Source organism: Athene cunicularia (assembly GCF_003259725.1).
Source record: "Athene cunicularia isolate RWA chromosome 1 unlocalized genomic scaffold, athCun1 chr1_part2, whole genome shotgun sequence".
NCBI lineage: Eukaryota > Metazoa > Chordata > Aves > Strigiformes > Strigidae > Athene > Athene cunicularia.
In genome coordinates this window covers 80,866,422-80,891,130 of record NW_020799092.1, presented here as the reverse complement: position 1 = coordinate 80,891,130, position 24,709 = coordinate 80,866,422, and the positions used below count along the sequence as shown (strand labels likewise).

The 24,709-nt window shown below is 51.1% G+C and overlaps 2 protein-coding genes across 5 annotated transcripts in view; one reads left to right on the top strand and one right to left on the bottom strand.

The window, feature by feature from the left end:
* Positions 1-7,269: 7,269 nt before the first annotated feature.
* Positions 7,270-16,495, top strand: GDI2 (GDP dissociation inhibitor 2). Its single transcript, XM_026866060.1, has 10 exons — positions 7,270-7,377; positions 8,283-8,382; positions 10,045-10,179; positions 11,537-11,735; positions 12,102-12,233; positions 12,801-12,900; positions 14,352-14,523; positions 14,996-15,140; positions 15,385-15,439; positions 15,515-16,495. Exons 1-10 carry the CDS (start codon positions 7,291-7,293, stop codon positions 15,668-15,670), a joined length of 1,281 nt encoding a protein of 426 aa, XP_026721861.1. The 5' UTR covers positions 7,270-7,290; the 3' UTR covers positions 15,671-16,495.
* Positions 12,909-24,709, bottom strand: part of FAM208B (family with sequence similarity 208 member B) — a 31,033-nt gene continuing 19,232 nt past the window's right edge. The window contains exons 9-14 of one of the 4 annotated variants that reach the window (XM_026866029.1): positions 24,113-24,238; positions 23,399-23,552; positions 21,998-22,103; positions 19,750-19,934; positions 18,966-19,080; positions 12,909-13,483 (exon numbers count right to left, since the gene is read on the bottom strand). In XM_026866029.1, coding sequence (XP_026721830.1) covers positions 13,237-13,483; positions 18,966-19,080; positions 19,750-19,934; positions 21,998-22,103; positions 23,399-23,552; positions 24,113-24,238 — 933 coding nt within the window. In that variant the 3' untranslated portion in view covers positions 12,909-13,236. Of the gene's footprint in view, positions 13,484-18,209; positions 18,820-18,961; positions 19,081-19,749; positions 19,935-21,997; positions 22,104-23,398; positions 23,553-24,112; positions 24,239-24,709 lie in introns of those variants that run through there. The other 3 variants (XM_026866034.1, XM_026866042.1, XM_026866049.1) reach the window with 3 other exon arrangements.

Below are 24,709 nucleotides of genomic sequence, written 5' to 3'. Positions count from 1 at the left end.
GAGAGGAAAAAAAAAAAAATGTCAGTGCCGCTGCCTGTGAGGTTTGCTAGTGGGGATTTCTTCTGGTTCCTGCCTTCCTTCAAATGGGGAGATGCTTGGGGCCACTGGTAGCTTATTCACTGTGGGTTTAGCAGGGTCTGAAGGGTGGTTTGCAGGTTAGGAATAAGAGGCATTGTTTGAAGAAGGGGGGGAAGAAAATCCAATATGGTGGAGAGGAGGTTTTCCTCGCTGTTAAATAGCCTTTCCTGCTTTTGTTGCCTCCTGTTAACGGGGAGAGGTGGCTAGACAAAGAGATATCTTTGGGGTTGGCCGTGAGGGATTTCCCCCACTTCCCCTGTTGATGGTTAATTGTAAATAGAAATACATGCGCTTCCTCCTGTGGCTTCGGCGCTGTGATTGACGGGGCTGCCACAGCGGCGAAGGCATCATGTCTGCTGACAGAGGACCAGGGCACGGCTGCTTAAGGCAGATCTGGTTTATCATCTCCCTCTTTGGAGTATGGGAATAATGGTAACAAAACCAGGATGTGGCACAAAGAAAATGTGCAAAGTGTGGGAGCGTCTTTCCAGCTGCTGCCGTAGGGTAAACCCAACTTTCCTGGTTGCTTTCATTCCTTTCTCAAAAGGCTCTTCCTTTGAGGTAGCAGGAATGACTTATGAAGGCAAAAGCTTCTTCCCTTTGATAAGGAAAAGCTGTAGTCCGGCCTAAAACCTGTCTCTGGCTCAGCAAAGCAGGGAAACAGACTTTTGGGGAGGTGAAATATAATGAGCTGCTGGTGAAGGGGCCTCCAATAGATCTGAGCGCCATTAAAATGTTAATTTATGCTTTAGAGTGAGCTGCAGTATCAAGTTGGTAAGCACCGTGCTTAATCTCAAACTGACAAATGCCAATGTAAATTCGACAAAAGGCCTCTTGTGAAATCACTTTTAAGACAAGCTAATGCTAATGATCAGCAGTTGAGTTAAAAGGAATAAATTACGGCCGTATTTTAAGGTGTGCTGACCAAACTCCAGAGCCTGAGAGCGTGCAGGAGCACTTATTTTTGCCTCTGATGTGCAGGCTTTACCTCTGAAATACCAATTAGAGCAGGACGGGCTTCATCTCGACTTGAGCAGCTCGTGTGGAAAAGCAAGTGAATAGAAACCAAAGGTCCTGGTGCAGCCGGGATGTTCCCGATCCTGAAACTCATGGTGTTGGCTCAACCGTTCCGCCTAGCGAGTAGCGTTGGAGCAGAGCCTGGTTCGTTCTGGGCTGCCCCACTCTTTCTGCAGGCAGATGAGGTGTTAAACTGGAAGCTTGAAGGTTGTTCCTCCAGCTTTGGTCTGGTACCAGTGCTGGCAGAGTCAGGCTTCCTGAGGAAAAGGAACTGGAAAAATGCGCTGCGTAAACACTTTGTTTCCTTTTCCAAAGAGCCTTGAACTGTCCTGATGATGTTTTTGACCAGCCATTCCTCAAAGTGGCCCTTGCAGAAATGGACTGTTGTGTTGGGAGTCCCATCAGGCTGCTGTTGTAGCCAAATGAGTTTGTGTCTCCTCCATTGAAAAGCCCAACTTGCCACCTCAAAGCACCAATCTTGGCGCTGCCTGAACAAAACGGGATTAACTAGGGGTCCTGTTTGCTCAATACTCAAGCTCTGCACCCTTCTGGTGGGCTCCTCGTTGGGTTGTGCCTATCTTGTGTCTTGTCCCACGAGAGGTACTGGTTGACTTGTCCCAGTGTCCATCGCTAGAACTTGTGCAGAGCTCATAAACCAGCTGTAATCCAGACCATCTGGGAGAGGCAGCGAGCAGCTGCTGATCTGGAGGGTTTTTTCTTTCTCTTGATAAAGTGAAAGTTCAGTTGATGGTTTAAAGAGAAAAAAGAAATCGTTGGAGCCTTTGTAAAAGAGTTACAAATACATCTGTTGCAGCGGCCCTTCTGGTTGGGTCTGCAGGGCCACCGTTACGTGAGCACACGCATAAATTCCACTTCTGATGGATCTGAAAGTGCAACATGAATATTTTGAGTGTTACTCTCTTCTTCAACCAGTAACGAACAGCTCAGGCAGCTTTAGGACTGCGATTACTGGCACTAGAATATTTTTAACTTTTTCGCTTATGAATGCTAATTGGAAAACCCATTGCAGTGTGAAGCTTGTAAAGATACCTCTTTTTTTAGCGGTATGGGGAAGAATCATCCCGGTGCATTTTTAATTCTGAATTACTGCTGATACGCCAGCCTCAAAGTTACACAAGGTGTAATTAAATTCGTGGCGCTTGTACGAGAGCGCTACGTTCCTCCCAGTCCCTCCGTGCGCTGAGCGGCGGAGAAGCGTCAGGCTGTGTGTGCTGACAGGACCTTTGCAAAATGCTGTGGCTCTGGCTGCCCTAACGTGAGAGCCAGTAGGTCTCTTTCCAGCTGCCCTGTCCTGGAGGTGCTGGTGGGAATGACTTCTCAAAGTTGCTCAAGTCTTAATAGCTTTAAGATCCTTGACTTAGGCTCGGCAGGTGCATTGTGCATTGCAGATTAGGCAGCATCTTTCTCCAGACCTACTGCACAAACTTGTTTTTAATCGGGTGCGGTGATCGGCAGGCTGGAGAACACCTAGTGTTTTTATTTTCAGACTTGTCTTTTCAGTTTGCCTTAATTTACACCTTTCTGGTCTGGAAATGGCTCTGTACTCGCTCACGGGGACATTCAGGAGTGGGGTGTTGCACCCTCTGCCAGGTGGTTGTTATCTGGTTTTGGTGCTCCAGAGAGTGTGGGTTATTTGATGTGAATTTTGGGCATAATTAAACCATCCTGTTTAGGCCTAGTAGATGGACACCATGTTCCTGCTGAGTTTTCGCTCACTGCAGGCACCAGTGTGTTGAACTAAGCTTCTTACCTGCCAGCTGCCTCACCACATTAAAGCTATATAAATCCATCGCAGAGATACAGATTTGCTTTCTCTAGGAGCAAAGCAGCCAAACTCTTTGGTTCAAGATGTATTTAATCACATGCACAGGCCTCGCTGCTTAGAGAGCCTAAATAAAGACATCAAAGTGGAGTGTCACTCTTTCTTGCATCGTCCCCTGGTACCTGAGGGGATCGCGCAAGCACAGCAAGCGATTGCTTTTGCAGTTTGTGTGGCCAAGCAGAGCTTTGAGTCTTGCTCGTTGGAGTCCAGCACGGTAGACATAGCCAGCTAGAGGTGGGCTAACCTGGGCAACACTAACGAGCTGCGTGTAACTTGCTCCCCACGGCACAGCCCTGTCTTTCTCAGAAAAGCCTCTTGCTGTGCCAGAACCTGTTCTCCAAGATGAAGGGATTTTGCTAAACGTTTTGCACAGAACCCTTCCCTCAGCGCTGTTAGATGGACCGATGCTGGCTCAAGTCTTTACTGGCCTGTCTGCACCTCTCTGAACTGCCGCCCTACTTGGAGAAAATCCATCTAAACCTACTTGCTTCCCTTGATTCCTGAAGGCTTCTGCGTGTAGAAAGTCTATTTGTGACCAGTCGTGCAAGTGAGGGAAGAGCTGATGGTCTTAAGCAAGAATGGAAACACGATACTTCCGAGTTACCCCTTACTCCTTTTTTTTTTTTTTTTTTTTTTTTTTTTGCTCGCTGGTTCTGGGCTCTCTGGCCGTTTAAAACGGCCGAGCAGTGCTGCAGACGACATCGATCGCTGTTAAGACTTGCTCTGTCATTCATTCAGCAACACAATGCGAGCTCCCGGGAGCCCACCGTAACCTGAACTGGCTGAAGTGGTGGATTATAGTAGCACAGCGTGACTGTCATTTGCACAAAGATTGTGTTTGACCCTGGCTGGATACCTGGACCTTTCCCTGCTGCATCTTGGTGCCCTTTCTGCTGTCAGCAGCTGATCAGTTTTATCCGCTCGCACGGGGTTGATGTTTATAACACGCTCAGAAAGCCACAGATTTGAACTCTGATGCTCCCCCTCTTTTATTTGCAGTCTAAACTGTTTCTAGCCCTTCTCTTATCAGCACAGGCTGTTTGTTTTCCTCGCTCCCTGACCCAAACGACATAATGACATATCAAACGGTTCCTAGACACAGACTAGCGCACCAGTGGATGGGTAGAGCCAGCAGTCAGCTGGCGAAAGGAATTGCTGAGCTGGGAGGATAAATCTATTGTGCATCTCCTGTGTTTTATGACTGTGCTGTTGCCTCATCGCAGAGACGAGCAACAGCGAAAGGCCTGCGCAGGATTTCAACGCTTCGGGGGCTCTGCAGGAACCTGGGTGATAGTAGGAACCTGTTAAATGAGCCTTGGATAAAATATTATCGTCATACCTCCACCTCGATCTGTGTTTAACAGGTATGAAATAAGATTGAAAAGGTACTTGAGGCCTCTTGTATCTCCTGCCAGTTCCCAAATTTGCTCCAGGGGGATGGTGGCAGTTTGGGCAGGCAACCTGTGGAAGGGAAAGAGCTCACTGGGAAGTGATGGCTGCGCTCTTTTGAGAAGATAGGGCAAGAGAAATGCCTTGAAGTTTCCTTAAATGGAGGAAGGAAATCAGCTGACATCTGGACTGAAGAATGTAGCTTCTGCAGCTTCTACTGTAACTTTGTTCCTTCGTTGGATACTTATTTTGTTTCAAGATTCTGGTTGGCTTCCTCGTGGCTCAGCTCCAGCGGGGACGCTGGCAGTTCTATACCACCATCTGGCAGAGCTGGTGAGCCGCAGTTTTGGATGATCTTCCAGGGCGATTAAAACTGCAGGTTAGAGCAAAGAGTCAAACCAGAGCCCTTACGTAGGGCTCTGTGAATTCATTTTTTAACTGAGGAGATCACGCTGGCTAGTGGTGATGCACTTGGTGTGATAGTCCCATGTTGTCTGGGGTAAATCATTAACGTTTTTAACTAACTCCACAAAAGCCACCCGTACTTTCACTTGTGCAGTTCCTCAGCCTTGTAGGACTCACGGTGTTCTTGAGTAGTGCCTTACACAGGGTTTGGTGCAGCTGTGTCTGCTGTGAGGGCCTCTGCTGTCTTCAGCCTGTCTGGAAAAAAGTGGAGGGGCCTTGTAGGATGTGAGGGATCTGGAGTCCGTGGAGGATGGCGTGATGCTGGAAGGAGCAGCTGATGGATCATGGAGAGGTTTTGTGGGAAGCACTGTGGCTAACGTGGCCCAGGATCCGTGGGGTGACCACGAAGGCTTTTGGGCACGATGTTTAAAATCACCCACGACTTCAGGGATTAAACTTGGAGCGTCCCATTCTTGCCAGCCTTTGCTCTTTGGGGCCTTGGCTGAATTACCACGGCGTCCTGGGGCTACCAGGCTGGCATTGCCTCGCTCTCCCGGCACAGAAGATTTGCCCGTTGCCACCTGGAAGCACAAAACCAGCAAGTCCTGCCGCCAACGATCTCTGCCAACCCCCCCACGCACCCACAGGTGTTGAGACACTTCAGACCAAAATAATAACCCATCCTGCAAGCTGCCTTTACCATGCGTTGGTCTTTGGCTGGTGAAGTTGAAGATGGTTTTAAAACCTTCCTTTACACCGAGGATTTACCAGAGTCAGGATTTGCAGGTCAAGGAAGAAGAAACCATGGCTGGCTTCCTCCATGGTTGAGAAGTCCTACTCAAAATTTTCAGCTGAGGCTCGGCTCTACCTTAACATGCTGCTTTACTGTGCTTAGCAAACGTGACTCCATACTCCCCCTCCACAACCCTTTCAGCTGGTCCCTCCTCCCTTCCTTCTCCCCCAAAGACTGATGAGCCAGAAGCATTGTAAAACAGATGTGGCAGCAGTTCAGTCTCTGAGTTCAGTCATTTTGCACAGTAATAATTGCTTCAACGATTGTTATTTCTTAATCTCCTGCTCAGTGCTAATCATAAAGGTTGAATAATTCGATACAGTTGGATCTGTGCCTAAGATGTGGGTCCTTGTCTTAAATTAGAAAAGCATCAAAATACTACTTCTGCAGACCTTCACAGTTTCTCTTAATATACAATATTTCTAATAGAAATAGACTTTTGGTGTTATAACCGTGGTTTGGCTGAGCACACCAACCGATACTCCCGTGTTGGCCAGCGTTGCCGTAACAGAGTTTGAAATAACCCTCCTACACGTCGCAGCAGGGGGGAATCGACACACGAGGAGAGTCCTGAGCATTCCGCGGGGCGAGACGGATGTGGAGTAAACACAAAGGATCTCACAAGGACGCAGATCTCTGCCAGGAGGGCCACACTGCTGGTTCTCTTGAACGAACGGCTCCTCCACTCCTGGGCGAGCAGATGTGCAGCAGGGGCATCTCTCCAGCTGGATTTGGGGTTTTACAGGCTGAATGAAGGATAATGTGAGATGTGGCCAGGACTTACAAATTAGATAATGTCAATGGTGAATGAGAGCTCAACTGCAAATGTAATTCTGCCTTTAGGGAGAGTTGGGGTAGAGCAAGAAAGATCAGTAAAACCTCTGCCATAAGTAGTCCTAAACATGTGAGTATTCAAGTGTTTGTTAAACTCTTTGGTTTGTGAGTGCCCGACCTGGGGACTGGGTTAGTTGCAAAGTTGTGTTTTAATGGGGATTTAGCCCGTGAGTCCTTAGCTGGGTCTGCAAGCTACAGTTTGTGTCCCTCTGAGATTAGTCTCAGCCTCTTGGTGTTGCGTTCAGACATAGCAGCTGATCTGCTGCTCAAAGTAATCTCGTTGTTTTTAATCTCAGTGGGTACCAAGGATAGCAAAGCATCTACTGAGATGATAAAGCTCCCAAAAGCCTGAATTTATTCTTTAGGCTACCATTTAAGAATAGCTGTTGACTATTCTGTGTGTCCCAGTGTGGCAGATATCAGAGATTGTGGTTTTGAGGAGACTTTATTGAAGTCAAGGTTAGATTTCATACTCCTGGTGTCACCCATAAATGAGGGCGCTGCCTCTATGGACATCCTTAAATTGGTGGCTGGTGGTTTAGGAGTACAGATTTTCCTAATCTGGCCCAAGTGCATGAAGATGCCAGAGAAAACCTCAGGGGAGCCCTTGCTAGGTGATGGTTGCATTGTTAAAACCTCTTGGTTGGCTTGCCCAGAGCAGACAGCAAACCTAGTAAGGGGTTAATGTGTCTTAAACAGGAGTCTTTCAGCATATGTGTCTTAATTCTGGAGTGAGGCAACTGGTGTGTTTTGTTTTCAAAGGCCTGTGCGGGTACCCTCAAATCCAGGCACGCAGCAGGCTGCCTGAACACGCTCTGTGAGAGAGCATCATCGGGAAAAATGGAATTAGGCTCAAAATGCAGCTAACACGTCCCTTGCAACCTTTTGTTTCCTCGTGTTCCTTTTGTAGGAATGCATCCTCTCCGGGATCATGTCAGTGAATGGAAAGAAAGTCCTTCACATGGATCGTAACTCCTACTACGGAGGCGAAAGCGCATCCATTACACCCCTGGAGGATGTAAGTATGGAGGCTGACGCCCGCCTATTGTGTCCTCCCCCGGGCACACAAAAGGGGCTTTATTTCGAGTTATCCTAGGGGTGGATTCAAAGTAATTACTCTTAAGGGTTTCCTTTGAGTAAGAATGTTTTATGGCACTTCCACAGAGGATAAGTGGAGGAGAAACCAGGGTGTATGTTTATACTTGGTAGATAGCACTTGTTTTCTCTAGTTCCCAGCCCAAATTCAGGCATGCAGCATTCAAGCAATGGTTTGGAGGCGTAATGCCTGACAGCTGGATGTTAAAACTCTCTGGCCTTAGCCAGATTACTGCTGCACTCGCTGGCAAACGTTGGCCTCATGAGTGCCACGTGCTCTCTGTGCCTCCACGTTACTCTTGGTCCTTGGTCTGTGAGCGCTTCTGCCTAGATCGGCTCCATCTCGTTTACGGCTTGCACCCTCTGATTGTGTAGCTCCTAAAGCTGTTAGTGTGGCTGCTTAAATAGATGTCAGGAAATCACTGCTCTCCTTGCTGCTTAACTGGGTTAAATATTTATGTTGGGGAATATGATTTAAGTCTACAGAGGAGCCTGCCTTCTCCTGAAGTAGGCGCTTTGATCAGATTACCTTCAGCTATGTTAAACAGTATTTCGGTTCAGCAGGTCATAAATTCCCAAGCTTTAAGCCTTGGAGGAAGAAAGATTGGATGGGCAGAATAACGCTGCTCGATTCTTCCTGTAAGAATTTACTGGATGTGCAGCATGGATTGCATCAAAAATCAACTTGGAGCTAAAACGCTGGCTGAAAGCTTTCTGCAAAGAGCTTATGTTCAGCTGGGGAGATGTGGGGGTGGAAAGTGTGTATGTGTGGGGGAGAAATTATACCCGTAGATATTTCCTCTGCTATAATAAGTATTTTCTTCAAAGCTCTACAAAAGGTTTAACCTACCAGGAACCCCACCAGAATCTATGGGGCGAGGAAGAGATTGGAACGTGGACCTAATTCCAAAATTCCTTATGGCTAACGGTAAGTGATACTGAGCTCCCAGTTCTGCCTCCTAAGCTTAGCCTGGGTTGGGGTTCAGTGCTGTAATCAAACAAACAGCTCTTCGTGAATTTGTTGAAGCATTTATCAAAGATTAATGATTCTGTGAAGAGTTGGGGAAAGCTCCCTCGAGCTGCCCTGTATGACAGGAGCACCACGGCTTCTGCTCGGTGACTCCTTGGGGCTGGGGACCTTTCAGACTCCAGCTCGGGGCACGCAGCAATGGCACGTCTGAAAGGTTTGGAACATCCATTTTCCAACATCCTTTCTTAACGTGTTTGTGTTTCTAGCCAGAGTTAAGGCCATTAATTTGTGCGTTGTTACTTTTCCATGGCTTAGGAAGGAACGGTTGATTCCATGGTGACTGTTAATTCCCTTTGTTCCTGTTTTATGGCTTGCAGACTCTGTCATCCCTTACTGATGCTACAAATCCTCATTCTTTAATCTATGTTTTTATACTGGGACAGGCCTTCTAGACCAGGTCCTCTGTCAGTGAAGTGGTTATTAATGTGAGCGAGTTCAGGGGCAGCTCCCTTTGCCAAATACCAGCCACTTGCTGCTTGTCCCTGAAGCACAAAGGATTCACAGAATCCCAGAGTCCTTCAGGCTGGAAAAGCCCCTCGGGATCATCGAGTTCAACCCTCAGCCCGACCCTACAAAGTTCTCCCCTACCCCACATCCCCCCACAGCTCATCCCAACGGCCCTGAAACCCCCCAGGGATGGGGACTCCCCCCTCCCTGGGCAGCCTGTTCCACTCTCGCACCACTCTTGCTGGGAAACATTTTCTCCTCCTGCCCAGCCTGACCCTCCCCTGGGGCAGTTTCCAGCCGTTCCCTCTTGTCCTGTCCCTGATCCCCTGGGAGCAGAGCCCAGCCCCAGCCTCTCTGCAATGTCCTGTCAGGAGCTGCAGAGAGGGATGAGGGCTCCCCTCAGCCTCCTCCTCCTCACCCTCAACACTCCCAGCTCCTTCCCTGGCTCCTCACAGGATTGATTCTCCAGTGTAGTGTGTAGTGCCAGTCTTGCTCAAGCCTAGCACGGACGAAAATTTGATTTGATTCCAGTCAAGGTTTGGTTACTGCAGTCTCAGCTTAGTCTCAGCTTGCACAGGAATCCCACTGTGGTGTGTTTCTAAGGGACAGTGTCCCCGTGGGGATGTGACAATGGGTGTGTGACACGACCTGCCTTGCCTGCAAGCCAGGGGAGAATTTGTGGTAAATTGGCTGGACAACTAAATCCACAGGCTGTGCTAGATCTGAGTAGTGAGGATGAGGAGCTGCTGGGGCCCAGACATGACCTTGTTTGTCACATTGAGTGTGAATGAACTACAAGGAGCAAAGAGCAGCAGTGTTCTGCAGCGGATTAACGTGCTGCAGGATGGCTTTTACTCAGAGGACTGCTGGAAACGGCAGGAGTGACAAGGAAGCTGTTAACTGCCTGTATAAAAGCCTTAAAACTGCCTAATAATTGCCCTAGTGAGTATCTGCCACACCCTGCCTGTTACACAAAGGTGTAAGAGCTGTGTGGGTTGAACGCGGTGCTGCCGTTGAAGGGTTTGCTGTGTTGGAAGAACTCCCTGCCTGGCGAGAAGCGCTGCCTTCTGGCTACTGACCAGCTGGTTGACTTGTGCCAAACCTCCTTTCCAGGTCAGTTGGTAAAGATGCTGCTCTACACAGAAGTCACTCGCTACTTAGACTTCAAGGTGATCGAGGGGAGCTTCGTCTACAAGGGAGGAAAGATCTACAAAGTTCCTTCCACTGAGGCAGAAGCCTTGGCATCCAGTGAGTAGTTGCACCTCACTTAGTTCCCTCCTGAGGCCACCGTCTCTGAACAAAGGCGAGACGGGCCTGTGCCACCCACACGTTCTGTGCTCATGTGGGAAGGAAATCTTCACGCTCCTCACGTGGTGCTGCGTGTAGACTCCATCTCAGTCACAAGCTGGGCTTAGCGTAGGATTCTCCTGCTTCTCGTTTGACTTCAAACACCACTTGCAGCTTGAGCCTTGGGCTTCCTGAGCCTTCAATTTTCTTGGAGGTGTCTGTTAGAGCCGGACAAGCTGACGGTTCCGTGGCTCCTCTGGTGAGAATTCGGCAGTATTTTACATCCTCGAAGAGGTTACGTTTGGGGCTTGTCCTCCCAGCTCTGCCATAAATATTTCACGTTGGGTCCTTGTTGGATGGAATTGTGTGTGTGAAAAATACTGTCACATGGGCAGATTGGAATGACTAATTCTGACATGTGGCACCTAGCTCAAATCTTAATTGTCGTCTACTTAAATTTAACTTTTCAGGTAAAACTACTGAACATTCATAATAGTGCAGTGCAGTACTTCAGGAGCTAGCAGAGGGCAGTCCAGTAGCTTCAGGTGTGGGATGTATTTAGCAGCATCTCTGAAAAATCTTGTGATAAAGTGACTCCTGCAGATAAGGCTCCCAGTATGTGACTTGTCTGTACGTTGGAGCCTTCCTTATGGCAGATATTCCTGTTTGTGGTGAAGTAATCAGTCGTTCCTTCAATTTGGCCACGTTGCCAACTTGTAAGTGGTCTCTGAAAAGACTTGTACTGGCAGGAGTAGGAGGTGCCTTTGGTGCTGTCTCCGCCTTCGTGTTCCAGCAAGTCCAGTCTTGCTTCTCCAATTTGTAGAAAATAAAAGCACATAAATGGTGCCTTGTCCGATCTCGTGTTTGAAGTTTTGACCCTCGCAGCACTTCAGCTCCTTGGTGAGGCTGCAGGAGAGCTTGGCTTTGATGGAGCTTTGATTAGTGTAGATGCCAAACACAGGTCTCTGCTTATGGAAGCTCAGGTTGGGCTTTAGGGCCAAGAGGAAAGTGCTCTCCGGGCTTTCCGCCAGCTGGAAGTAGCATAAAGCCCGGCCTCCAGCCATGCCTTGAAAAAAAATTGGCCCTACCACCTCTTGAGGTCCAGTACACCAGGAGAGCTGTCAGCACAGACCAGCTGGGCAGATGTTTGTGTCTCCTGCTTGAACAGAGATCCCTGGTTAGCCCTCGAGGCCAGCCTCCGCGTTACGGCACAGTGTTTGAAACACTTGGCCGTTCTTACCCGCTTCTGATACTCTGTGGCAACGGGAAAAAAATGTTTAGTAGCTCTGTAAGTTCTGACAAAACCCCTTGGTTTTAGGCTTAATGGGCTTGTTTGAGAAACGCCGGTTCAGGAAATTCTTAGTGTACGTTGCCAACTTTGATGAGAACGACCCCCGGACTTTCGAAGGCGTCGATCCCAAGAAAACCACCATGCGCGACGTGTATAAGAAGTTTGACCTGGGGCAAGATGTTATAGACTTCACGGGCCACGCCCTCGCGCTCTACAGGACCGACGAGTAAGTTGGGGTTGGGGGTTGCTCCCCCTAAATCCGCTGGGGTGCTGGGTGCTCCCAGCACGGCCTTGGGGAGTTGGGGGTAGGACGGCTCGCAAAGTGCTGCGTGAGTTTTTAAATACTGGGCCCTCTGCTGATGGGATGTTTAAACTTTGTGGGTTCCTGGGGTTTGTAAAGCATCTTCTTCCTGAGTAAAACCACTTGTGGCACTTAAGTGCTGCTAAAAGGGAACTTCTAGGGAAATAACTCCCCAGGAGCAGCTGCAGGGTGGGGAAGGAAACTTCACAGGAGGTAAATGTTTTGCTCTCTGTGTTCTGCTCTAAGTCTTGGTTTGTGAAACGTTGCAAATCGTGTAACCGCCCTCTCCAGCTATCTAGATCAACCATGCCAAGAAACAATCAACAGGATTAAGCTCTACAGCGAGTCGCTGGCTAGATACGGGAAAAGCCCCTACCTTTATCCCCTCTATGGCCTTGGAGAGCTGCCCCAGGGATTTGCAAGGTGAGAATTTTTTTTTTTTTTGCACTCCAGGGTTTTCTCAGCCCTGTTGTGGTACCTGGTGGGAGATCAGACATGTGGAGTCAGTGGTCAGGCTCCCAGAACGTGACGCCACATAAAAATGCTGCGGGTCTCTCGCTGTCTTAATTGAGAAGTGATCCCTCCATGTGAGAGTGCTGCTTTTCTGGGCTCGTTTACCACCGTTCCTGTTCGTGGTGGTAGCTCTGGCTTTGCTCAGAGAGACTCTTTGCGGCATCTTGTCTACCCAAGAAGTCGGATTTGCCTCTGTGCTGCAGCCCGCAGCTCTTAGGCTGTAGGACTGTCTGGGTTTGCAGATTTTTTTGTAGCTGGATGTAACTGCACCTCTGACATGCTCCAAATACCAGCTGCTGCCTCGCAGAAAGACCAGCAGACAGCGTCTGCTGCCTGGATGTTTAAGCAGCGTATTTGGAAGCAGTTTTAAGTCTAATGTGGGGTTTGTCCAAGCAGAACAGAAACAAGGGGCTGGAAGGGCTGTTAAAAACCAAACTCGCACCTGTGGAACACACTGAAGTGGTTTTATTCTTGCAGGCTAAGTGCTATATACGGAGGCACCTACATGCTGAACAAGCCAATTGAGGAGATTGTGATAGAAAACGGCAAAGTGGTTGGTGTCAAGTCTGAAGGGGAGGTACGGTACTTCCAGTTTTTCTTTCCTTACTCCCCACCCCGCATCTTGCCCCTCCAAATTGAGGCTGTCGGGTCATCAGTCTGAACAAGTGAGGTAGAAAACCCCTCATCAGAGCCCTAGCAGGACCAAAACTGCTTGGCCAGTGCTGTTTTTTTCCCCCTGTGTCAACTTTTTTTTTTTAATTTTAAGACATGTTGCTGATTACATGGTGAGTACAGCCTCTGCTCTGGGAGTAGGAATGAAGTCTCTGTGGGTTGGAGATTAAATCAGGTTGGCTAGACTGGAAAGAAGCTGCTGGTGTCTAACCTGGGTATAAAATCAGCTCTGCCCTTGACATTAAATATTAGCTGCTGGGACAGCTGGCACCCAGCCTTGTGGCAGCTTCTCCTCTAAAGCTAGCGAGGGTGCTGCGAGCTGCTCAGAAGCTATAAATGTGCTCCCGGCTGGAGCGGGCGCTTCGCAGGACAGTTTAGTACTTGCTGGTGGGGTAACCTGTCCCTTCTGGGGGAGGCGATGACGTGTCCTGGCAAGCAGTAGAGGTGCTAATCCGTCTTGTGGACTGATGTGCCCAAGTGCAGGCAGCCTGGAGGCTTCAAATTGATGAAATATTAAACAATTACCATCAAAATTAGTTCTAATGCAAATTGGTCAGTTCTTATCTGTTTGGTTTGGCCTTGACTGACACCCAGTTGGGTGGGAGTGTTGATCTGCTCGAGGGTAAGGAGGCTGCAGAGAGACCTGGCCAGGCTGGAGCCATGGGCTGAGCCCAACTGGGGGAGTTTCACTGAGGGCAAATGCCGGGGGCTGCCCTTGGGCCACAACCACCCCCAGCAGGGCTACAGGCCTGGGGAGGAGTGGCTGGAGAGCTGCCGGTCAGAGAGGGACTGGGGGGGTGAGAATGAGCCAGAGTGTGCCCAGGGGGCCAAGGAGGGCAACGGCATCCTGGCTGGTGTCAGCACTGGCGTGGCCAGCAGGGACAGGGAAGGGATCTGAGCCCTGGGCTCGGGGAATGGGCTGCCCAGGGCAGGGGGGAGTCCCCGGGATCCCTGGAGGGGTTGAAGAGTCGGGCTGAGCCAGCGCTGAGGGGTCTGGGGGAGTTGGGAACAGTCAGGGGGAGGGCCATGGTGGGGCTGGAGGAGCTGCAAGGGCTTTTCCAACTGAGATGACTCTGACATTGTGGTCCTAGACTGGAAGGACTGGACTTGAGGGATTAGAGCTTAACTACATGCTGAGTGATAAGGGCAAGATGTGGTAGATGATGCCGCTGTACGTAGGGGGTTTTAAGAGTAATACACTTACTTTTGGATTGGCCAAGTTGAAGTGTGCTGCTGGCCTTGAAACAAGAACCTGATGCAGGAACAGCCGCCTCAAATCGCTCTTAGTTTTCCTCCAACTGGGCCAGTTCCGCACCTCTGCGGGGCGGTCACTCGAGGTTCCATCTGTCTCTGCAGGTTGCTCGCTGCAAACAGCTCATCTGCGACCCCAGCTACGTCTCGGATCGCGTAACAAAGGTCGGCCAAGTGATTCGGGTAATCTGCATCTTGAGCCACCCCATCAAGAACACGAACGATGCCAACTCATGCCAGATCATCATTCCACAGAATCAGGTCAACCGAAAATCAGGTGTGTGAGGTGCTGGGGCGGGGGTCTTGTCAGGCTTGGGTTGAGGCGGGGCGGTCGTTAAACGATCTTGCCCCAAACACTGTGTCAATTAAACAGAAAAATGCACTTAACTGCTCTTGTGGGTCCACAGATCTTTTATGCCCCAGTGAGGATGTGCTTTAGCTTAGAGCCGTGGTGAGGGACGTGGGGGAAGTTGGGGTTCCTGTGGTTGGGAACCCGCCAAAGGACGTGCCCCAGCCTGGGAGAAGTGGGCAGGAGCCACAGGAAGCTGAATTTTGGAGAGTTCAGGGGCTGCTGGTGTCCAGGCCCCTCACCCGAGAGACCGAGAGCACATCGGGCTGCAGGGCAAGGACAACTCATCCAGGCGTGGTTTTAAACTGGAGGAGGTGCCGTGTGTTGGGGAGAGGGGTGTGAAACGGGCTTTGGGGCCGTTGGCTGCCCGCTGACCTGCCGCCGTGCTGCGCTTCCCCAGATATCTACGTCTGCATGATCTCCTCTGCGCACAACGTGGCGGCGCAGGGGAAGTACATCGCCATTGCCAGCACCACCGTGGAAACCGCCGACCCAGAGAAGGAAATCAAGCCGGCCTTGGACCTCTTGGAGCCCATTGAGCAGAAGTAAGCCCTTGGCAAGGCCCCTCTTCCCCCTTCTCACCTCTACTGCGAGCGCTGGGGGCTGAGGCGTGAAGGCAGAGGGGGCCTGAAGGCCCTTTGGCTGCACAGAGGTGCTGAAACACTGAATTTCCTCTGCACCTCGACTGCGCTGGGCAGAGCGACGCCCTTTAATTCAGCCGTTCTTGCCCCGAATTTGATGCTCTAAAACCATTCTGAACCATTTTTTTTTTTTCCTCCCTCCCTGCAGGTTCGTTAGCATCAGCGACCTGTTTGCACCGACCGACTTGGGCACCGAAAGCCAGGTTAGTAAGGGCCAAGCTCAGGTTTGAGGGGGTGAGGCCACAGGCTCGATGCTGAACGGCTCCTTCTCTTTCCAGATCTTCATCTCTCGCACCTACGACGCCACCACTCACTTCGAGACGACGTGCGATGACATCAAAGATATTTATAAGAGGATGATGGGATCAGAGTTTGACTTCGAAGAGATGAAACGCAAGAAAAATGATATCTACGGGGAGGAGGAGCAGCAGTAATGAGAATCTCTAATTAGGAGAAATTAAAATCGGCTAATATGAATATATAAGGAACTTAATGAACACTGTACGAAATTCAATATTGTAAGGCCTGCTTTTGTAATCCCATCTCTGAGAGATTGAAGAGTACTGCACTGGTAATGTTCCCCTTTTGGATATCATATGTTAATTATTTCATTCTAGTAGGGCTGCTGTCCAGAATCTGGCAAATTACTGACTGACTTAATGACTAACCTCGTAAGTTTTTTTTTTTTTTTTTTTTTTTTGCAGACGTAGACGTTGGTGCAGATTTGAAATAACTCATTGACAGCTGTGTCTTACCTTGTATTTTTAATCATTTGTAAACATCCTTCACAATTATGTGCTTCTGGTGAGCTAGTAGATGTGACGGTTGTCACTCAAACCTGATTATCAAGGAAAATAGAATCTGAGCACTCCATTATTGTGGACAGCATCCCTAAAGTCTCTCCCATCAATCTAACTCTGTGGCAAGTTGTATTATGGACAAAGCCCACATCTATTGTAGCAGCAAATGTTGGCTTGGTTCTGGGCACAGAACTTAAGCTCCACTTAAGCTTCTAAAACTGTTTACATCGGTTGGGACACAGCTGTGCCTAAGGCTCCTTTGTGTTTTAATCTTAATAAAATTGAGAGAACAAATTACAGAGCAGGCAAGATGTGGAAGTATTTTTCTGTACCCTGGTGGCTTCTCGGATGGACCAAACGGCACTGCGGTATCGGTATGACAGAGCCTGTGCTTCTCCTGTCTCCTGAAGGCTCCAAATGATTTCTGTACTGCGAAGTAAAGCCAAATTCTGGAAACCAGTCCTGGGCTCTGGTCTGATTCACTTCAGTTGTACGAGGAGCATCTCCTTTGCGAGATCCCTTGGATCTCTGCCTGCCAGGGGCGAAAGGGGAGTAGTGCAGGATTTCCCCCTAGAAAAGGGGCTCAGACTGCTGCTCTTGGGCTGCCCAGACCCTGCTGCTCTGGTGGCTCTCGGGGCTCATTTTGACAGGGGAAAAGATGCTGCAGCACAAGGCCTGGCTCTGCGTGTTGCTCCCTGCAGCCACCCTGCTAGCACCCGTACCTGTTATCTCAGTTGGAAAAGCCCCTGCAGCTCCTCCAGCCCCACGATGACCCTCCCCCTGACCGTTCCCAACTCCCCCAGATCCCTCAGCGCTGGCTCAGCCCGACTCTTCAACCCCTCCAGGGATCCCGGGGACTCCCCCCTGCCCTGGGCAGCCCATTCCAACGCCCAACAGCCCCTTCTGCACAGAAATCCTTCCTCAGAGCCAGCCTGACCCTGCCCGGGGCAGCTTGAGGCCATTCCCTCGGGGCCTGGCGCTGGCTCCTTGGCTCCAGAGACTCATCCCCCCTCTCTGCCCCCTCCTGGCAGGGAGTTGCCGAGGGCCAGGAGGTCTCCCCTCAGCCTCCTCTTCTCCAGACTGAACCCCCCCAGTTCCCCCAGCCGCTCCCCAGCAGACCTGTGCTCCAGTAACAGCACTTGCTTCAAGCAGTAGTAACTAACTCTTGCTTTTAAGGCTCCTCTACAGCATGCCGAGATCTCTCTTGAGTAAGATGCTCTTTGGACCGAGCTTTATCCATCCCTGGCTGGGATCTCGCAGCCTGACACCATCCTGCTGCTGGGGGGCAGGCGCAGAGCGCGGAGCAGGGCTTGTGTTTACACAGGGTGAGGCCAAGAGCTGGGAAAAATGAGAAAACTCTGAGCAGCTTCCCCTCAGCTGCCACACTTGGCCCAGCAACGGGCGCTGGTAAATTAATCCTTTCTTGGGCCGTAGCTGTGCCGCTGATGGGGAACCACGTCTGACCGCATCTCCTTCACAAAACGGCTCCGTTCCTTCCTCCCCCCTGGGCTGAGGGGCTTTTGGAACTTCCCCTCTCCGGCAGCAGGTTCCAGGAACCCCCATTTTTAAGCTGCCACCGCGAGGTGCAGAGCTGTAGCTGGGGAAGTTCTTCCTCGCCTTGTCCTTCCTCTCCTGAGCTACTTCAGTGCTCGATGTTAAGCTGAGCCTTTCCAGAGGCAAGATGGACCCTAAGACATGTGGAAAAGGAGCTCCTTCCCCTCAACGCTTCCATTACCCCGTTATTCCTCCGGCTCTTGGTGAGTGTCTCCCATGGGGAAGGAGGAGGGGGCTGAGCCTGCAGCACTCCGTGTCCCTGAGCCCACTTCCTTCTCTCTTGCCTTCCTGCGTGGGCTTCAAAGTCAGGCTTAACGCAGAGCAAAGCTGAGTTCTGAGCTACGGACGAGTTGGGAAAGCTGCCATCTTCCACCCCTGCTGAGGGGAGAAGCTGGGGGCTGAGCGGGAAACCCCTCTCCAGAGGGCGGCGGTGTGGGAAAGTGAAGTTTTTATTAATCAAACGATACAAAAACATCCTGTACATAATGTTCTTGCATTCTTTTATTAAAAAAAAACCACCCCAAAACCAAAGAGGACAACCCTGTCCTCCACATGAAGAGGTTGGGTATCTTACAAAGGTCGTTAATGCGGCATTTTCTCTGGGAGCGGCTTTGTCAGAGCTGCCATAAATAAAGATTTTTTTTAATTTTATTTATTTTAATTTTTTTTTGTTTGTTCCTGCATCCTGTTGTCTGGCTACTTCCAGGTGCTGGAATGCGCTCGAGTCCCAGCAGTGAAATGGTACCAAGAGGCAACAGGGGTGATTTGAAATGTAGTGCAGAGTGACTGCTGCAGGCTGAAACGTGCCCCGCGGCCCGTGTCCTGCAGGTACAGCAACAGCCACCTGGAAAGTGCCTTTATTACCATGGACTCGTATCGCTCCTAAACTTCAAGTAAACAGCTTTTTTATTTTCCTATTTCTTCCGATGTCAGCTGCACTACTCACTTGAAAACACTCCAATAATTTAGAACCGTGTAACGTTAAAATAATCTCTGTCCTATATGCAACTTGGGGGCGGGGAGTCAACCCCCCGCCAGGAATTGCGTTAGCCATCTTTAAATTATTTCTATATACAGAACTAGAATCAACCTTCCCCCGCCGCCTCTCCTGGGGTGCAGCACCCAAAACCCACTGGGCTGTCGGGGCTGTGGCCTGCAGAGGCCCAGGAGGCCCAAACTGGCACTGCAGGGCCCCGGGGAGGAGCCACGCGGCGGCTTCGCTTCGTCACCTGCAACACAGAGAGGTGGCCCCGGGTTACCGCCCTGCTCCCCTCCTCGCTCTGGGCAGCGCCAACAAGCTAAGAGCTGCTCCCAGCGTGGTGGTTTTTTTTTTTTTTGGGGGGTGGTGGTGGAAAGGGATAAATTCCAAACTTACCAGTAGCTTCTTCTAAAGGGAGCAGCTGCCTCCTGCATCGTCTCAAGGAACGTGTTGACGTCAGCCACGAGGATTCCTTTGCTTTCAAGGACCTCCCTGCTGATGCTGGGCTTTTCTGCAAAGGAAGGAGCGGCACCGTAAGTCCAACAAGCGAAAAGGAATTTGTTCTGCAACCTACAGGAAATATTCCCAAATCCCACTGTAGTTATTCTGTTTTGCAAACGCAGAAACAAGCAGATTGATAGGACAAGAGGGAATGGCCTCAAGCTGCCCAGGCTGGCTCTGAGGAAGGATTTCTGTGCAGAAGGGGCTGTTGGGCATTGGAATGGGCTGCCCAGGGCAGGGGGGAGTCCCCGGGATCCCTGGAGGGGTTGAAGAGTCGGGCTGAGCCAGCGCTGAGGGATCTGGGGGAGTTGGGAACGGTCAGGGGGAGGGTCATGGTGGGGCTGGAGGAGCTGCGAGGGCTTTTCCAACCCAGATGAATCTGATTCTGTGATAGTGCCACCTGGCAAAGAGCAAGGCCAGAATTAAGGGTGTGACCTAAAGCCATCTACAGGCTCACAAAACTGCCAGCATTTAGCGGACAGCTAAAAATGTATTCATTTTTCCTTTTGCTGCACCGGCAATGAATCAGCTCGCACCTGACCTGCACCTCAAATAAATGATTCTGGCAGAAATGGGAGGGAAAATGGGGTGTTTCTGGTCCTTCCTCCACCACCTCCCAGGCTAATCCAAGACGGTGCTTGTTGGTGGGTGAGGACACCAGCCCAGAGCCCGGCCTTACCTGTGAGATACACGGCGAACCTGGCGCTGACGTGCTGAACCTGGAGGTTTAACAAGCACCTGATGTACTCGGCCTTGGGGGACCCCCCGGAGTCGCAGGCGTGGTAGTGCAGCACCTCGATGAGATCGGCTCCTTGGCCCGATTTGAGGATCAAATGCTTCTTGTGGGTGTTAGCATCCACCCTGCTGGGAGAGGGACAAGATGAAATGGTGAGGGGCTTCCCCCTCCTTCCTCTCTTCCCCTCCCCGGGTAGGACAGGACCTGCCTTCCCCCCGTCTGTGGTTCTGCCAGCCTCGGGGGCGCTTCTCCACTTGCTGCCCGGCACTAAACGGAGACGGAAGTGTCACCGTACACACGCAGAAGGAAAACAGCTCCCAGGCAGCTCCGACAGACTGGGTGTGCTGGTTTTGGCTGGGGGAAGAGTTAATTTAGCTGGTATGGGGCTGTGTTTGGGATTTGTGCTGGAAACGGCGTGGCTAACGCAGGGATGTTTCTGTTCTCCCTGAGCAGCTCTCACACAGAGCCAAGGCCTTTGCTGCTCCTCACCCCACCCCACCAGTGAGTGGCTGGGGGGGCACAAGGAGCTGGGAGGGGACACAGCCGGGACAGCTGACCCCAACTGACCCAAGGGATGTCCCAGCCCGTACGGCGTCATGCTCAGCCTGTAGAGCTGGGGGAGGAAGAAGGAAGGGAGGGACGTTCAGAGTGATGGTGTTTGCCTGCCCAAGTGCCTGTTACGTGTGATGGAGCCCTGATGTCCTGGAGCTGGCTGAGCGCCCGCCTGCCCATGGGAAGTGGGGAATGAATCCCTTGGGTTTGCTTTGCTTTTGCTTTACCTATCAAACTGTCTTGATCTCAAGCCACAAGTTTTCTCACTTCTACCCTTCCAATTCTCTCCCCCATCCCCCTGGGGGGGGAAGTGAGCGAGCAGCTGTGTGGGGCTCACTTGTCATCTGAGTTTAAACCACGACACAGGGGCTCGTGCTCCCACCACACTGACATCACGAGATGCCACGTGAGTGCCAAGGATGGAGCACAAGATGCTCCACAGTGGAGGTTGAGGCCTTGTCTCACAGACTACAATGAAACACCTGACTCTGAGCTTCTGCAACACTTGAGGACTGAAAACCAGGTCTCCAGAACGATTACTCTGTGCTGTCACCGCAGATAAAGGCTGAGCGTGGCGAGGATCTGAGATTTCTCCCCATTTGGGAGGGAGCAGCATTTTCTGCTCAGAGAGAATCAACCAGTTTCCTCTTTGTTTGCAGGTCGTTACTAGAAAGCTGTCCTTTCTGGCCCATAATCTGGCACTAACAAAGGCAGCCTGCCAGATAAAAACCTCCCTCTCCGAGTTGAAATGTAATAAAAGTAGGACATTTCAATGGGTAGTATTCACTGTGTTACTTCCCTTTTCCAAATTGCATCATTTAAATACACGCTGTTGCAAATAACCTACAGTAAGTGGCAAATAGCGGCAGAAGTAGTTCTGCTTTTCCCACCAGGGTTTGGTTTTACACACTCCCCACGACACCCAGGTTCCTCTCCACGTTACAAGCTCAGAGCTCCTCATCACTGCCCCAAATCCCACATGTGATGGGACAGAAAAAGAAACAGCAAAGAGACAATAGGGCAGAGAGAAGCCCAGGAAGGTACCCCAAAGCTAAGGGGGGTGTGTGTGCAGGAGCTGGGGTCAGCTGGTGGGGAGGGAGCTCACTTTGCAGAGGCAGCTTTCGGAATGTGCAGCTCCTCAAAGTAAATTTGTGCCTTGTCTGAAGCCCCTTGCAGGCTGTAACCCTCACAAAGGGCGTCTCTGCCAAAGAGAAGGGGGAACTGCCTTATGGAGATACAGCGGGGAGCAAGAGGCAGCTGCCAGAGCTCTGCCTCATCCTGGGTCACGTGCAAGACACGACGCTTCAGGCCATCTGATCCTCTCCAGGTCCCACATCCTGCTGCTCCATCTCATACAGGTATTAAAAAAAAAAATTTAAAAAAAAAATCTATCACACTTTATTTGCTAGTGCTCAGAGGCTGAGCTCTAGCAATTCCAGATTTGAGGCACACGGTCTCTCACCGATAAGGAAAATTCTTATTTAAACAAAAGTCTTCAAACCTGTATTGTAAGAAGCCAACACCCAACCAAGGGCACCTAACTGGCCCCGTGTCCCTGCACTGACTGGACACCCCATTCCACCATGCGGGTGCGTTGAGGACAGCAGGGGTGACATGGGTGCCACCGCAGAGCCGTTACCTGATGTCCTCTCTGAGCTTCTTGCTCTCCTTGTAGTGAAGGAGCCACTTCCACCTCCCGCTTCTGTTCAGTTTCTCCAGCAACTTCACCACCTCCTTCAGTTGGCCTGGGGACACAGCAAGGGACAGAGGTGACTTAGGGTGGAGGGAGTGTCTGGGGCTGTCGCTGGCTCAAGCCTGGCTCAAAGTTGGGCCACCTGAGGTAGCGCAGGGCTTTGTCTAGGTGAGGTTTGAATATCTCCAAGGCTGGAGACTCACAACCTGGATTGTGAAACTGGAATCCTGTACTGGCAATTTGAATACATTTGCTGTGACTTTTTTTTCCCCCCAATATCTAAAAGGATAAGTGAAACTTGTCCCATCAGGACGCATATCCGGGAGGAGTGTGGCTCAGTTTCCTCTGCTCCTTCCTATCAGGGCTGAAGAAAGAACCGAGGTCTCCCCCTCGCCCTCCCTTATCCAGGCTGAACATCCTTGTACAACTCCTGCTCCAGCCCCTGACCATCTTCACAGAATCATATGGGTTGGAAAAGCCCTTGAAGCTCCTCCAGTCCAACCATTAACCTCCCCCTGACCGTTCCCAACTCCCTCAGATCCCTCAGCGCTGGCTCAGCCCGACTCTTCAACCCCTCCAGGGATCCCGGGGACTCCCCCCTGCCCTGGGCAGCCCATTCCAACGCCCAACAGCCCCTTCTGCACAGAAATCCTTCCTCAGAGCCAGCCTGACCCTGCCCTGGGCAGCTTGAGGCCATTCCCTCGGGGCCTGGCGCTGGGGCCTTGGCTCCAGAGACTCATCCCCCCTCTCTGCCCCCTCCTGGCAGGGAGTTGCCGAGGGCCAGGAGGTCTCCCCTCAGCCTCCTCTTCTCCAGACTGAACCCCCCCAGTTCCCCCAGCCGCTCCCCAGCAGACCTGTGCTCCAGACCCTGCCCCAGCTCCGTTGCCCTTCTCTGGCCACGCTCGAGTCATTCAATGGCCTTTTTGGGGTGAGGGGCCCAAAACCGAACCCACTCAGCGAGGGGCGGCCTCCCCAGTGCCGAGCCCAGGGCTCAGATCCCTTCCCTGTCCCTGCTGGCCACGCCAGTGCTGACACCAGCCAGGATGCCGTTGCCCTCCTTGGCCCCCTGGGCACACTGCTGGCTCCTGCTCAGCCGGCTGGCAATCAACCCCCTCCCGGTCATCTTGGTGGCCCTCGCTGTATTTAGATATTTTTGGGAGCCCTGACCCAGACCCACAATCCAGATGGGGTCTGAGGTGTCAACCAGAGGGCAAGAATTGCCACTCCTAAAGCGGGAGCCGAGGACACTGACAGCAACTTTTCAGATGGTGTCAGCAAACCAGCGGGCAAGGCCGGGAGCCCACACGGCGTGTTTGCACCCAAGCGAGAGGCCGCAGCGAGACTCACCCAGCGTTACCATTTCCAGCACCTCGTTGTCTGACACCACGAAGCCACCGGTATGAAACAGCTCCTGGTACGTGTGACCTGTTATATCTTCGGGGCTGTCCACTCCGGCGAACACCACGTTCGGAGAGTGCTTTAGCTTCAGCAAGCACGGGACCTGCTCAGGGCAGACGGGCTTTTGCACACACAGCTGCGTTTCAACAGCATTTGTACCTCTCTGCAGCTCACACCCGCTCTCAGGAGAGCTGGGGAGCCCACCCTGTCCTCATCTGCATCACCCCAACATTCGCGTCTCTACAGACCAACCCCAAGGCCGTGGACGGTGATGCAGGGAGCTACAGGCAGCTCAAGTCTGCTGCACTATTCACTGCTGCCCACGAGCCAAAGCCTGGCTAAACTGCTGCTTTACACAAGATAAGCCCAGCCTAACACCTTTGAGCTGGGCTACTCACATTATTCAGTGATTAAAAATGGGAGACAGAAGGACAGCAGAACTGACAGGCTTCATGTTTTTGAACTATTTGTTTTTAACAGCTCTTCATAAAGCACTGTTCTTTCAAGTGGAGAGAACAGTGTATCTGCTGAGACTGACAATTAAATCTGCAGCTATATATAGCATAAAATTTTAAAACCCCCTTTAAAACCAATCCTAATATTAAAAAATAGTGCTGGTAGAACAAAAAAAAAAAAAAAAAAGAGGACAGACTCAGTCCTTACGTTGTGGATGTGTGAGGAAATGTCCTCGTTCCTGATGACGACGAGCAGCCGGTCAGCGCCCAGGCGTTCCGCATCGCAGAAGCTCGGCGGTTCGATCTCCACGCGGCCGTCTGTCTTCAGCAAGGTCTGAAACACAAATCGTGTAAGGAGGTTTGTATGGAGAGCATCTTCCCAGCACACACGTTCCTGGGGACGAGGACAGAGGAAAGAGACAATGACCCCAACCAGGTGTCAAGGGCACCCTATGGTGTCTGGTTGCCAAAGGCACCGTGTGCTCCAGGCAGCGGAGGAGGAAGCAGCCATTTACTTTTGTTGGCAAAAACCTTTGAGAAAACCCCCTTGAGCATCTCACCATACCATGCATCGGGCTTCTTTGCTATTTCAGAGCAGCGAACCCTCCCATGCAATCATCCTCCCAGAGTTTCCAACCCATCACCAAGAGCTCAAGCAAAAGCCGCTTTGTGGGGGTTGAGTTTGGGCTGTTCATGCATGAACTCTGATCTGTTTTGGCCTGGGGGATGTTCAAAGCGATGGGACAAGAGGAAACAGCCTCAAGTTGCACCAGGGCAGGTTTAGATTGGATAGTTGGGAAAATTT

Bases quoted from the DNA above. Each gene is read 5' to 3' on its own strand.
- GDI2 (XM_026866060.1), top strand. From the start codon at position 7,291: ATGTCAGTGAATGGAAAGAAAGTCCTTCACATGGATCGTAACTCCTAC. The intron at 8,383-10,044 runs GTAAGTGATACT...CCTCCTTTCCAG, and splicing joins AAAATTCCTTATGGCTAACG to GTCAGTTGGTAAAGATGCTG. The intron at 15,141-15,384 runs GTAAGCCCTTGG...CCCTCCCTGCAG, and splicing joins TTGGAGCCCATTGAGCAGAA to GTTCGTTAGCATCAGCGACC.